At 41.8% G+C, this 12,241-nt stretch overlaps 1 protein-coding gene across 3 annotated transcripts in view; it reads left to right on the forward strand.

Moving 5' to 3' along the window:
* gtf3c2 (general transcription factor IIIC, polypeptide 2, beta) overlaps positions 1-12,241 on the forward strand; it is a 163,802-nt gene that overhangs the window by 37,688 nt on the left and 113,873 nt on the right. For all 3 annotated transcript variants that reach the window (XR_011593856.1, XR_011593855.1, XM_070885142.1), the window contains exons 5-9: positions 615-692; positions 3,935-4,033; positions 6,537-6,764; positions 8,355-8,466; positions 9,760-9,877. Coding sequence is in view for 1 of the 3 variants with exons in the window: in XM_070885142.1 (XP_070741243.1) it covers positions 615-692; positions 3,935-4,033; positions 6,537-6,764; positions 8,355-8,466; positions 9,760-9,877 (635 nt within the window). In the remaining 2 variants the exon portion in view is untranslated. The remainder of the gene's footprint in view (positions 1-614; positions 693-3,934; positions 4,034-6,536; positions 6,765-8,354; positions 8,467-9,759; positions 9,878-12,241) is intronic.

Consider the following 12,241-nt stretch of genomic DNA (forward strand, 5'->3'; position numbering starts at 1 on the left):
CACAGTGAACAAGGAAGTGAGTAAGCCCTTAAAATTCACACTTTCTAAAATAGTTATGGGTAGCAAAAGAAAGATTGGGGCTCTCACATGGGGTAAAGGCAAACCTGAAATAAAGATGGACAAAGTTTAAAAAAAAAATTTTGAAAAGTTTCTTAAAAATTGTAATGTTTATTCAAATGGACAAATTTCACACTACACAACATTAAAATTAGTTTTTCAGGCCCTTAACCTTTGTTTAGCAGTCAATATGCTGTTAAAACCCCAGTTACACCTAATCCCTTTGGGTCTAACTCTTAGTGGGGACTTTGATAGCGTACTTACTGTGGAAGAGCTGAAGTTTTCATCAGTTTCAATGATTTAGTTGATTACACTGATTGCCGGCTGTGTGTGTTTGGGGGGGGGGGGGCGCGGGGGGAGAGACGGCACAGCTCAGCCTGTGGAGGAGCTGTCAATGACTGACCGCAACTTCAGGATTTCCGCAAGCATCTGCGCAATCGTCATATCCCAAAGTTGTGGGCAGCTTCAAAGGCGGAATGACGGCGAACACTGCCAGGTCACCGTCCTCCCAACCGCAAATTCCGGGTCAATAATTGTTTTATGTTTTTTTTCTTCAGTCGAGAGGAGCATCACTCCCCATGGGTGTTTCCAAATTGGATGCCTTCAATGCAGGACTGGAGTTTTCTTTCTCAAAGGTAATAGTAATTTTACTTTTTATTCTTGTTGAAAGGAAATTCCATGTGATATATTATAGCTAGCAAACCACTGCTTTGTAAAGTTGGGACTTGGACTGAGAACTGGTACTGATACATTAACTAACAAAAAGACATGTATATCTATTGATCTAAAAATTGTAGGTGGGTCACAATATTCAATTTCAAAATGCATTCATCATAGGCAGACCCTCGAATGAGGATGACTTGTTTCCACATGATTTCACAGGTGCTTCAATGAAGGACCTGATGTTCCAGTCCTGAACTCCAATTGAGGGGGTGGAAGATGCCTGTGCGTAGATTTCTTTTTTTTAACGTGTGGTGACCGTTGCACACCAGCCACCGCACGGGCTTGACAGAGCTAGGCCTTTATCCAGTGGCGAGGGTTAACCAGGACGACTGGAGACCTGCTCTGCTGCACGGGCCTAGTGCGCGCACACATATCGCAGTGTGGGCTGGCCCGTGCTTCCCCTGGGCCCTGAACCCTCAATCGCCAAATACATTGAGAACCCCATTGTCAACAGTTTTTATGGTGCCTTTACATTAGATTTACTTACAATAACTGCTAATCCTGTAAGTGGGGCTGTGATAGGGTTTTTGTTGTAAACATTCAGTTAACATTAACATCGTAATTTAGTAACACCTTAACTGGTAACACCACAGCTGCTATTGTATACCAGTGGTTTATGAGTCTGGATGCAGTTACATGCTTCGACCACAGAGTGTCATTGTGAAGCAGCCAACATGAGCCATGACAGTAAAGGTAAAGAAAGAAGTTTTACGTTTGGGCTTTCCCTCCGCGTTTCTCTTTGTGCCTTGGTTTCTGCTTTGGGTCTCTGGCCCCACGTTAAGCTCCCTATCCCCCTTTATCATTTTAAACACCTCAATTAGATCACTCTTTAAACCTTCCAAACTCAAGGGAATAGCAACCAGGTTGATGCAACCTGTCCTCATAACTTAACTCCCTAAGCCTGATATTCTGGTGAATCTGTGCTGTACCTCTTCCAAAGCCAGTGTATAAATTCCTGAGGCTTGGTGCCCAAAAATAGTGCACTCCAGATGAGACCTGGCCAGGCTCTATACAACTGAAGCATCACTTTACTCAACTTTGGAATTGAGATAAAGGCCACTTGATATAAATGCACATCCCAGCACATAAGTACTAGGATATGCTCATGGGAACTTCTGCTGACCATGACAGGTTTTCCTGATTGGTGGAGTTTACCTACGACTTACGTTTGATAAATACCTAATTTCTTCAAGGGCCTTACAGCCACCATTCGGCAGCAAGAAGTGCCTGGTCTAACCAGACGAATCACTGCTTTCCGATTGAGAGCATGGGGACGTGTTCTGGCTTTAGGAATCCCAAGCCCTGCCCCCTCCTACGCATTGGCCTTATAATGTGCGGATTGAAACTCTGCTGCTTATAAGGTCCCATAGAATCCCTGGCGCAAGGTTGGCACTTGTCATATTCAGGTCCCCATCTAATTTGTGGCCCGTCAGCTGCAATCCCACTGAAATTACACTGGAAATTTGCCAGAAGAGCCACACATTTTCATTCTCCATGTGTTAATTCACTGTTTCACACAGTTCCCGTGTCTTCATTAGTAAATTCAAGTTTTGTATCCTTTTTAATAGAAAATGGCCTCTTATTGACAGTTCACATGTCCCATATCCAATCTCGGTTGTGCCAATTAGGGAGGACTCATTTTTAAAAAAAGTGTCACTGTCTTGTATTTTGTAAATTGCCAAATAGAAATTACTTCAGCTATCCACAAGAGGGCAAAGAAGAAGGTTAGTCAACCCAATTCACTTGCTTCTCACTTACCAGGTTGCCTTACTTGCCTCCCTTTTGATGTTTCTGTGCACAGTTCTAGCCTCAATATTACAAAAAGGATATAGAAGCATTGAAGGCAGTGCAGAAAAAAATTTACACGGTTGATACCAGAACTAAGAGAAAGAAATACTTGCATTTATTTATATGGTGCCTTTCATGACCACCAGAACTAAGAAAAAGAAATACTTGCATTTATATAGCGCCTTTCACAACCACTGGATGTCTCAAAGCACATTACAGCCAATCAAGTACTTTTTGAAGTGCAGTCACTGTTGTAATATGGGAAACGCAGCAGCCAATTTATGCACAGCAAGCTCCCACAAACAGCAATGTGATAATGACCAGATAATCTGTTTTTGTTATGTTGATTGAGGGATAAATATTGGCCAAGACACCAGAGTTAACTCCCCTGCTCTTCTATGAAATAGTATCATGGGATCTTTTACATCCACCTGAGAGAACAGACGAGGTCTCAGATTAATGATTTATCCGAAAGACGGCACCTCTGACAGTGCAGCACTCCCTCAGCACTGCACTGGAGTATCAGCCTAGATTTATGTGCTTAAGTCCCTGGAGTGGGACTTGAACCCACAATCTTCTAGAGGGTACAACGATCAAGAACGATTGAACAGGCTGGGATGCTTTTGTCTAGAAAGGAGAAGGCGGAGAGTTGAGCTGATAGAGATTGTTAAAATTATGAATGGATGGTAGGGATGTTTCCACTTGTGAAATAGTCTAAAACTAGGACTCATAAATAGAAGATAGTCACTAATAAATCTAATAAGGAATTGAGGAGAATCTGCTTTCCTCAGAGAATGGCGAGAATGTGGAATGCTACCACATGGAGTAGTTGAAGCGAATAGCATAGATGCATTTAAGGTGAAGCTAGATAAGCACATGAGGGAGAAAGGAATTGAAGGCTATGTTGATGGGTTATATGAAGTAAGGTTGGAATGAGGATCATGTGGAGTATAATCACCGCATAGGTCTGTTGTGCGGAATTGCCTGTTTTCTGTGCTATAAATCCTATGTATTTGGGCAGTGGGAGTTGGGAAAAATCAGGTTCTTCTTTCACATATTGTACTGTACAAGAATTTATATCTATGGCTTGTTATCTGTGCTGCTTTGTTCCTTGATGAAAAAAGCAACATAGTTTGAAAGCCCTCTGTGCTTATGTTTTTGTCTTGATGTGATCTCAGTGGAGTGGCTGCATTTTTAATAACCATTCTGTCCCACCATATTTTCTGAATGTGATATCAAAATGAGGGTCACTTATTTAGCTACCACCAAAGTGCATATACGATATTGGAAGATGGTGCATTTAGGCTGCATTTAGTGATTGTGTTTCGTCCCAACCTATAACGTAACTTGATTTCTTTTCTTTTAGTGAATCACTTAAATATTTACCCAATGAAGTAAACTCACCAATGTTTAAAATTAAAAGGGAGGGACTTCGAGAGGACCCCATAATTCAGGGATTGAGAAGGTAAGAGAAATTTTCATGAAGCCAATGATCATTGTTGATTCACTAGTCCCCTAACCGTGTAATTGATGCCTAGTATGACTACTTTATTAAAGTGATCACGAACCATATATGTGTAAGGCTTTTTTTCGTTTTGAACTTTTTTTAAAGGTACTTCTTAGTCATTGTTCATTAGTTTGTATATTGTGATGGGTTTATATATTGTGATGAGTTTGTATACTGCGGTGGTTTTTTGAGGGCTTTTGCAGATCTTTAAGCATTGGCTCTCAAATACCTGGGAGTTCCTTTTAATCTCCCACCATAACTCCAGCAAAGGGCTGGTGGAGTCTCCAGGAAAATGCCAAGTCCTGGTTGCAGAAGTGGGTGGTGGTGATACTGAGGTGGAAGTTGCCTGTCTTTGTGATGGTGAGGATATGGGGTCAGAAGCTCCGCTTGGGGTTAGTTAGGATGGCAAGGTTTGAAACAATCTGATTCAGCCTGAGATAGTGGCCGGGGAGGGAGACGGTATTGGTGGCTCGGCTGTTGAGTTTGTGGCAGAGGTTGTGGTCATCCTATTGAGTAGTTGGAGGTAATTGTGACTCATCCAAGACTGGATGGCGGACAAGCATTCTGACAACACCGAGGTGGTGGGGAGGTAGAGCTTGGGTATCATCATTGTATATGTGGAAGCTGACTGGTGCTTACAGATGTTGTAGCCAAGCGCTAGCATGGAGATGAAGACTAGGAGCGGGCCAAGATTAGATATTTGGGGTTGAGGCAGTAGTTTGCAAGGACAGATGGTGTTTTTTTTTAGGAGGGGGGTGATGATAGCCATTTTGAAGTGAATGAAGAGAGGCAACTACTTAGTGTTGGTTAGTATGGTGACCAGGAAGGGAAGTTGGAAATTTAGCAATTTATTAGGAATAGGGGCAAGGGAGCAGGAGGTAAGTTTGCAAAAGGCATGAAGGGAGGTGAGTTTGCAGAGGGCACAAGGAGAGTTGAGAGAGAGAGAGAGAGAGAGGCATTGGTTCAGAGCTAAGGCAGATTTGGCTTGGGCAAGGAGAAGAGGGAGGTGCAGCTGAAACAGCCGTGGCAGGTAGGCAGTTTCAAGCTTACTGACACACCCATTAGTTCCTTGCACTTGTTTTTGGAGGTGAAGGTAGAGAGGGCAGGGGGAGGGGCTTAAGGGGATGATTGGCACTTGGCAGTGGAGAAAACAATCTCTGGGTTATCTATGTGCAGGATGATCCTGGAGTAATGATGGTTTCGGCAGAGGAAAGTGAGGCCCGATAGCACTTGATATGATCCAGCCAGGTTTAGTGATGGATTGCTAAACCAGTTATGTGCCAAATGTACTCGAGCTGTGTCCCTTAGATTTGAGAGAGCAAAGGTGGGGGGTATACCAGAACAATGACCAGGATGAGGGAGAATAAAGGTTTTGGGGATAAGGCATCAAAGCTCCAAGTAAGAGCATGGCTAGTCAAATTGAAGGCTGCAGAGTTATCGTGCTGAATGAAGGGCCTAAGGCTAATGAACACTTGGGAGTTTGATGGTGCAGTTGTAATTACTGGGGGGGGGGGATGAGGATGAGGAAGGGGAGGGAGGGACGGACGGCGGGAGGGAGGAAGGAAGTGGGAGGGGGAAGGAAGGGAGTGGGGGGGGGGGGGGTGCGGGGAAGAGAGTTTTCAGAGGGATGGAAGCAGTTACAACAGATATATCTCTGCTATTCCTGTGCACCCCATGACAAAACAATTGGCAGAGGCAAAAACTGCAATCTATCTGTAAACGGACTCACTGGGGAAAAAACCCCAAGGAAATTCTCGATCAGCTGCTGTAACTTCGGTAGAAATCAGTAGAAACCCCATTTAAGTATCCATCCAGAGTTTCTTCTGATCACTAGATATGGCGACTGATCGGATGAAACCCTGAGGAAATTCCTGGGCGACTATAAGCACATTGGCTTATATAACTTTGTACAGACATGCTGGCCATTTTCATTTGTGAGTCAGTGGGGCCATTGACCAAATTCACCCTCACTTTAAAAAAAAACCAAATGTGACATGCATTTAGAGATGAATGCAAACATGGTATCGTCCTTCCCTCCAGCCATTCCTCCTTCATTAATAATACAGATGTTCAAAAAGTAAATAATGTTTAGATGACTTGGCTGGGTTCCCTAGCTACATAATTTTTATGTTAAATTCTAAAAGTGAAAGTACAAAATAAGGAAGGGAAATGTTTGATTATGCCTCTTGGGATGTTTTTCTAAGTTAAAGCTGCTATATAAATGCAAGTTGTTGAATTAAACTTAATTAAAGTAAAATGAACAATGTGCTGCCTTTACTCTTGGTAGAGTTGTGGTCACTCTGGCCCATTGAAGTTCATGATGATTACATGCATCCTGCCTAGAGGAATGTACTGTGTAGATAACAAATGCTTTATTTGTGATGAGAGGGAGGAGCAGGAATTTGATTCTAATTTTATAGAAGGCAGTTTCTGGTTATGTAGAAATGTTTTCATTTTTCAGATTCCAGTCGCTACCTGCTCACAAAGAACGTTGGGACGTAAACTTCTTTGTAGGTGGTCCTGTTTGGTGTCTGGAATGGTGCCCGACCCCAGAGGGCTCAGCTGCCTGTCAGTATGCAGCCATTTATTGCAATAAAGGAATGGATGATAGGCATACACTGATGACCCAGCATGCCGAGCCAACATTGCTTCAGATATGGCAACTGGGAGACTTGCAACAGGAAAAATGGTGAGTGAGAAGAAATAAAACTGGTCAAAACTTTGTGTTTTTTTTTGGATACTATAAAGTACAAAAAATGGTTTGCATTGTTATACTTGTGACCCATGAACCAGAAACAACCAATGTGTGTTTATGCAATCATGAATATTGACTTAGTAAAAAAAAAATTAAAAGATTTCAAAATTTTTGCCAAACTTATAAGTGAATTTCATGTCATTGTCCACTGGATTTATAAAAATAATTAATTTGATGAAAGTACTAATTTATGTGTCTCTGATTCTTAACTTATTTCCCTAATAATTACAATAATTTCAAAATCCTAAAAGGCTTGATGATTAAACACTTTCAAAAACTACAGAAAAGCATAACAATATTACAAACATTGTTATTTAGGTACATGTGAAATTGTAACTTGTTAAAGGACAGTTGATCAGCCTGGATTCAGGAAGGAGAGTTCATGTTTAACTAACCTGTTGGTATTTATTTCAAAAGGTATTAGTGACATGATACAGAATAATAACTTCATTAAATTGTGTAAGGATTTTCGGAAAGCCTTTGACATGGTTCCATATTGGCCATTAGTGATGAAGGTAAAGAGTCACAAACTAAGAGGGCAAATAAAGTATTATGTTGGAACAGATAATTGGCTTGAAATAGGAAACAGAGTAGCAATAAATGAGAAGTTTGAGCTGGAACGAGGATGAGTGGGAAAAATTGAAAATGTAAGCTTTGATACCCTTGTTAAAATGGATAACTTAACAAAGGGTATTAAAAACAAACATTTATGCTGCTGGTTATCTATGAAACAGACTGTCTACAGTAAAAAGTAAAATGTTGGGTAGGGGGTATTGAATCAATGACCTCAGAGAGGAGTTTACGGGTAGGGACAGAAACTAATGGCTTTAGTCTTCCCAATGGCTGATCAAATATTGTGGGGGGAAAATTGCGTATCGCCACCTAAATTTGGTTAACCGACCCAAGCGTAGTGGAGCACAATGTCGAGAGCTCCACTTCCTCTCTGGGTGAGACTGGGGCAGTAAATGCGCGAATCTTGCAGCGATACATTGCCCTCCACTCGTCCACCAGGGATGCAGGGTGCTGTGGCCGTGGCATAGATGTGGAATGCACCATCGTGGCACAGACGCCGTGAAAAAAATAATGGAAGTCGGCCGACAGGACAAAATGGCGGCGTGCACCTCCCCTTTAAATTTCACCCCGTGACCAGAGCGCGGCCCGATTCGCGACCCGCAAAGCTGGCGCTGACATTGCCCACGGCAATCTCACGGGGCTTGCTGCGGGGCAAAAACGGGGGGACTGCGTACGGCAATTACATCATCACCGGAGACGTAGCGGTCCGGAGTGCTACCAGTGGGAGAGGGGCACTTGGTTTTGTGCTTCCGCTAACTCCTGCGCAATTTTGCGTGAGCCAGCAGCGCCCCGGGAGTCGCAAACCATGCGAATTTCTCCCGAGTCTTTGTTCTGTTTCAAATGTAGTACTTTCCTAGTTTATGTTTTGTGTTAGTATTCAAGTTAATAAAGGATACTGAGCTTGTGTTATGTATTATGAAGAAAAATAAAATATAGTAACTTATTTTATAGCCCTCAAATGAATGCTGCTTTAGCTTATGGTATTGCAACAGACTACGGTTGCATCTGGGATATGAAGTGGTGTCCCAGTGGTGCTTGGGAACTGCCAGAAACCACTAGAAAGGTAATTAACCTGCTCAGTTAACATTTGTTTAAATTGTTTGTAAGGCACTTTTTTAAAAGTACATTTGAAGACTACTGTTCTAGTGATGTTGGTTCAGGTCATCGGGAGAACACATGTTCCAGGGATATGGGTGTTGCTGGCAAGGCCAGCATTTATTGCCCTTCCCTAATTGCCCTCGAAAAGGTGGTGGTGAGCCACCGCCTTGAACCGCTGCAGTCCTTGTAGTGAAGGTACTCCCACAGTGCTGTTAGGGAGGGAGGTCCAGGATTTTGACCCAGCAACGATGAAGGAATGTCGATATACTTCCAAATCAGGATGATGTGTAACTTGGAGGTGAACTTGCTTGTAATGGTGAAACATAGAAATATTGATATAGAAAATAGGTGCAGGAGTAGGCCATTCGGCCCTTCGAGCCTGCACCACCATTCAATATGATCATGGCTGATCATTTTTGCAACTTTAGTACCCCATTCCTGCTTTCTCTCCATACCCCTTGATGCCTTTAGCTGTAAGGGCCATATCTAACTCCCTTTTGAATATATCTAACAAATTGGCCTCAACAACTTTGTGGTAGAGAATTCCTCAGGTTCACAATTCTCTGAGTGAAGAAGTTTCTCCTCATCTCGGTCCTAAATGGGTGACTTCCCCAACCTCGGGAACATTCTTCCTGCATCTAACCTGTCCAATCCCGTCAGAATTTTATATGTTTCTATGAGATCCCCTCTCATTCTTCTAAATTCCAGTGAATATAAGCCTAGTCGATCCAGTCTTTCTTCATATGTCAGTCCTGCCATCCCGGGAATCAGTCTGGTGAACCTTTGCTGCACTCCCTCAATCGTAAGAACGTCCTTCCTCAGATTAGGAGACTAAAACTGTACACAATATTCAAGGTGTGGCCTCACCAAGGCCCTGTACGACTGCAGTAAGATCTCCTTGCTTCTATACTCAAATCCCCTAGCTATGAAGGCCAACCTGCCATTTGCTGCCTTCACCGCCTGCTGTACCTGCATGCCAACTTTCAATGACTGATGTACCATGACACCCAGGTCTCATTGCACCTCCCCTTTTCATAATCTGTCACCATTCAGATGATATTCTGCCTTCCTGTTTTTGCCACAAGTGGATAACCTCACATTTATCTACATTATACTGCATCTGCCATGCATTTGCCCACTCACCTAACCCCAACCTTCAGTGGCGAGAGTGCTACCACTGAGCCACAGTTGACGCAATAAGTAAAGTGAGGCAGTAAAGTTTTGTTAGTTTTCATCGATTATTTATTTTCTTCTATAGCGTCCTCACATGGCAAGACTTGGTATCCTAGCAGCTGCATTTTCTACTGGAAAGGTTGTCGTCTACAGTTTGCCACACCCAGAATCCCTAAATATGTACAAGCTGAAGCATTCAAAAGGTATGTGAAAATTAATTGTTGTTTAAATTTGAAGTGTGGCTTTCATTGTTCTCCATACAGTAACGGATATCATTCTTTTTCACCATGATACGATCTGTTATTCTGTTGGAGAAATAGTTCCAATAACAGTTGCTTTTTAATGATGAGAGCTTGTTCTCTACTGGTTATATTTGCATAGAATTATTTCAGTTATTTAGATTTGATACATAGTATATTTGCAATGGATTTACATTTTCCAGTCTTCACACTAGAATGAGCCAAACACACAGGCTGAAAGTAGATGCAAATGTAAAAACTACTTGCCTCAGGTTGAAAGTGCTGCTTGATGCAAATAATTATAAAATCAGTTAACATATTTGCTATAGCTTCAGATATAATAAATAATGGGCGAGAAATTCCACATTTTAGAATAGCACTGTTTTTTGGCGCAATTTGCGAATAATGCCTAATTTTTTTAATGCTGAAATTGCGCCAAAAAAAGGCCTAAGTTTCGCCAAAAGTTTTAGTAATTTTGGCATAGCGTTAAAATGCCACCGTTTTTAAGGATGGAGCAAAATTTTTTCACATTAAAGTAACGCCCGTTCTGCGCATGCACAAAAAAAGAAAATCGCCCATTCTGCGCATGCCCAAACACTCGAAGCATATACTTGAGGTCCTTTAAAAGTTAAATTCCATCTGCATGTGCACAGCTCTGGGTAATGATATGGTGAATGCAGCTCAGTTCACTCAGACTATTTTTTTCTATCAATGTACTATAAACAGGGTGTAAAAATCAAATATTTGTGCTTGTTAGTGTTCTAAATGCAAGAGTTTATACACTGCTGTGGTTTGTAACCAAAATGACACCCATAAAATAGGGTTATGACTTAAGGCGGTTTAGGAAGTTGGAGCAGCAAAGTGTGAAACCATTGAACAGTACATGTTTGAACAATCTCAGTGAATGCAGTCACGCTGCTGCGGAGAGGCCAAGAGCTTATTGACCTAGAGCATAAAGAAGGGCAACCAAGTTTAAGCTAGGGAACTGCAGAAAAGTAGAGATTTTTAAAATTCCCACTGACCTGATTGTGGATGGCAGAGATTTCGGCCACCACTGAACTGTTCACGTCTCCGTCTCGGCTGCTCACCAGGCTCGGCATTGAGGTACACAGGGTCGGTGCGCTGGCCGGCAAGATTGCTCCCTCGGCCAGACACATGAGCTCGGCTCCCACCTTCCCCCGGGCAAGTACCTCTCCTCTCACTCTTTATCACATCCGCTGTCACCACGGTCAAATTCTTCTTAATCTTCACCTTTGGAATTGGAGTCAACTGGCAGCTTAAGAATGGGATTGGGGCAATTCCACACCAGGCTTGTTGTTACCGTTGTAGTGCAGTGTGTCCAGGACTGCAATATGGACGGTTTGCACATAAGAGTTGGGCTTTTACAAGCCGCCCAACTTTTATCATCAAATTGCACTGTCAGTTATAATGCACAGGATTATCATTCAACAGTGAGGGCCGTACAATTTGAGCTTCAATTCCAGTAGGAGTGCAGACATTTTTGTCTAACATGGAATTGCAAACTCAAATCAAATCAAATCTCTTAAACTTTGCCCCATTCCATGGACATATATGTTCATATATTATCTGTTCTGCCTTCATATCAAGACTGCCCCAAGGAAATACCAATACAGGCACTGCAGCTTGTACAAGGTGTTCAATCCGCTTAAACAATGATTTTTCAAAACCGTGAGAATTCGTTCAGTACATTTTTGCAGAAGCTTCATTTCCCAAGATGGCGCCATTAGCGCCAATTTCAATGGGACTCAATCAGGTAAGACAAGCTTTTTCAAATCAGTATTTAGCACTGTCCTTAAAAATGTCATTATTGGCGAAACTCTCAAACGGCATTATCGTTGGTTTTGACGCTGAGTGACGTCACAAAAACGGTTCTCAAAAAAATCGATCCTTATTTTTTTTTAAGGATGGCGTTACACCACTGGCGAAACTAGCAAAATGACCCTAAATTTATTTAGCTCCAACAAAAACCTTTTAGCTTTAAAATGGAGCTAAATCGATTGTTACAGTGGCGAATTTCTAGCCCGTAATATTTAGAATTTAGGTGTATAAAAATGATTGTCTCGTGCTTTTATTTTTTGTCATTTTGAGAAGATAAATAGGAATCTGAATATCAAGTTGCATACAAATAATTTAATATTTTTGTATTCTAATTTCTGTGTAGTCATTTTTATCCTGTTTATAATTGCTTGCATCTTTGTTTTTTGTAAAAGTGCAGCAGAATGGCAAAATTGCAAAAATAAATGTGCAAAACAAATAATATAATTTGGGGATCAAAATATGCGCCTCATTTTGGTCTTTGGTATACAT

Source organism: Pristiophorus japonicus, chromosome 7, assembly GCF_044704955.1.
Source record: "Pristiophorus japonicus isolate sPriJap1 chromosome 7, sPriJap1.hap1, whole genome shotgun sequence".
In the NCBI taxonomy this organism is placed as follows: Eukaryota; Metazoa; Chordata; class Chondrichthyes; family Pristiophoridae; genus Pristiophorus; species Pristiophorus japonicus.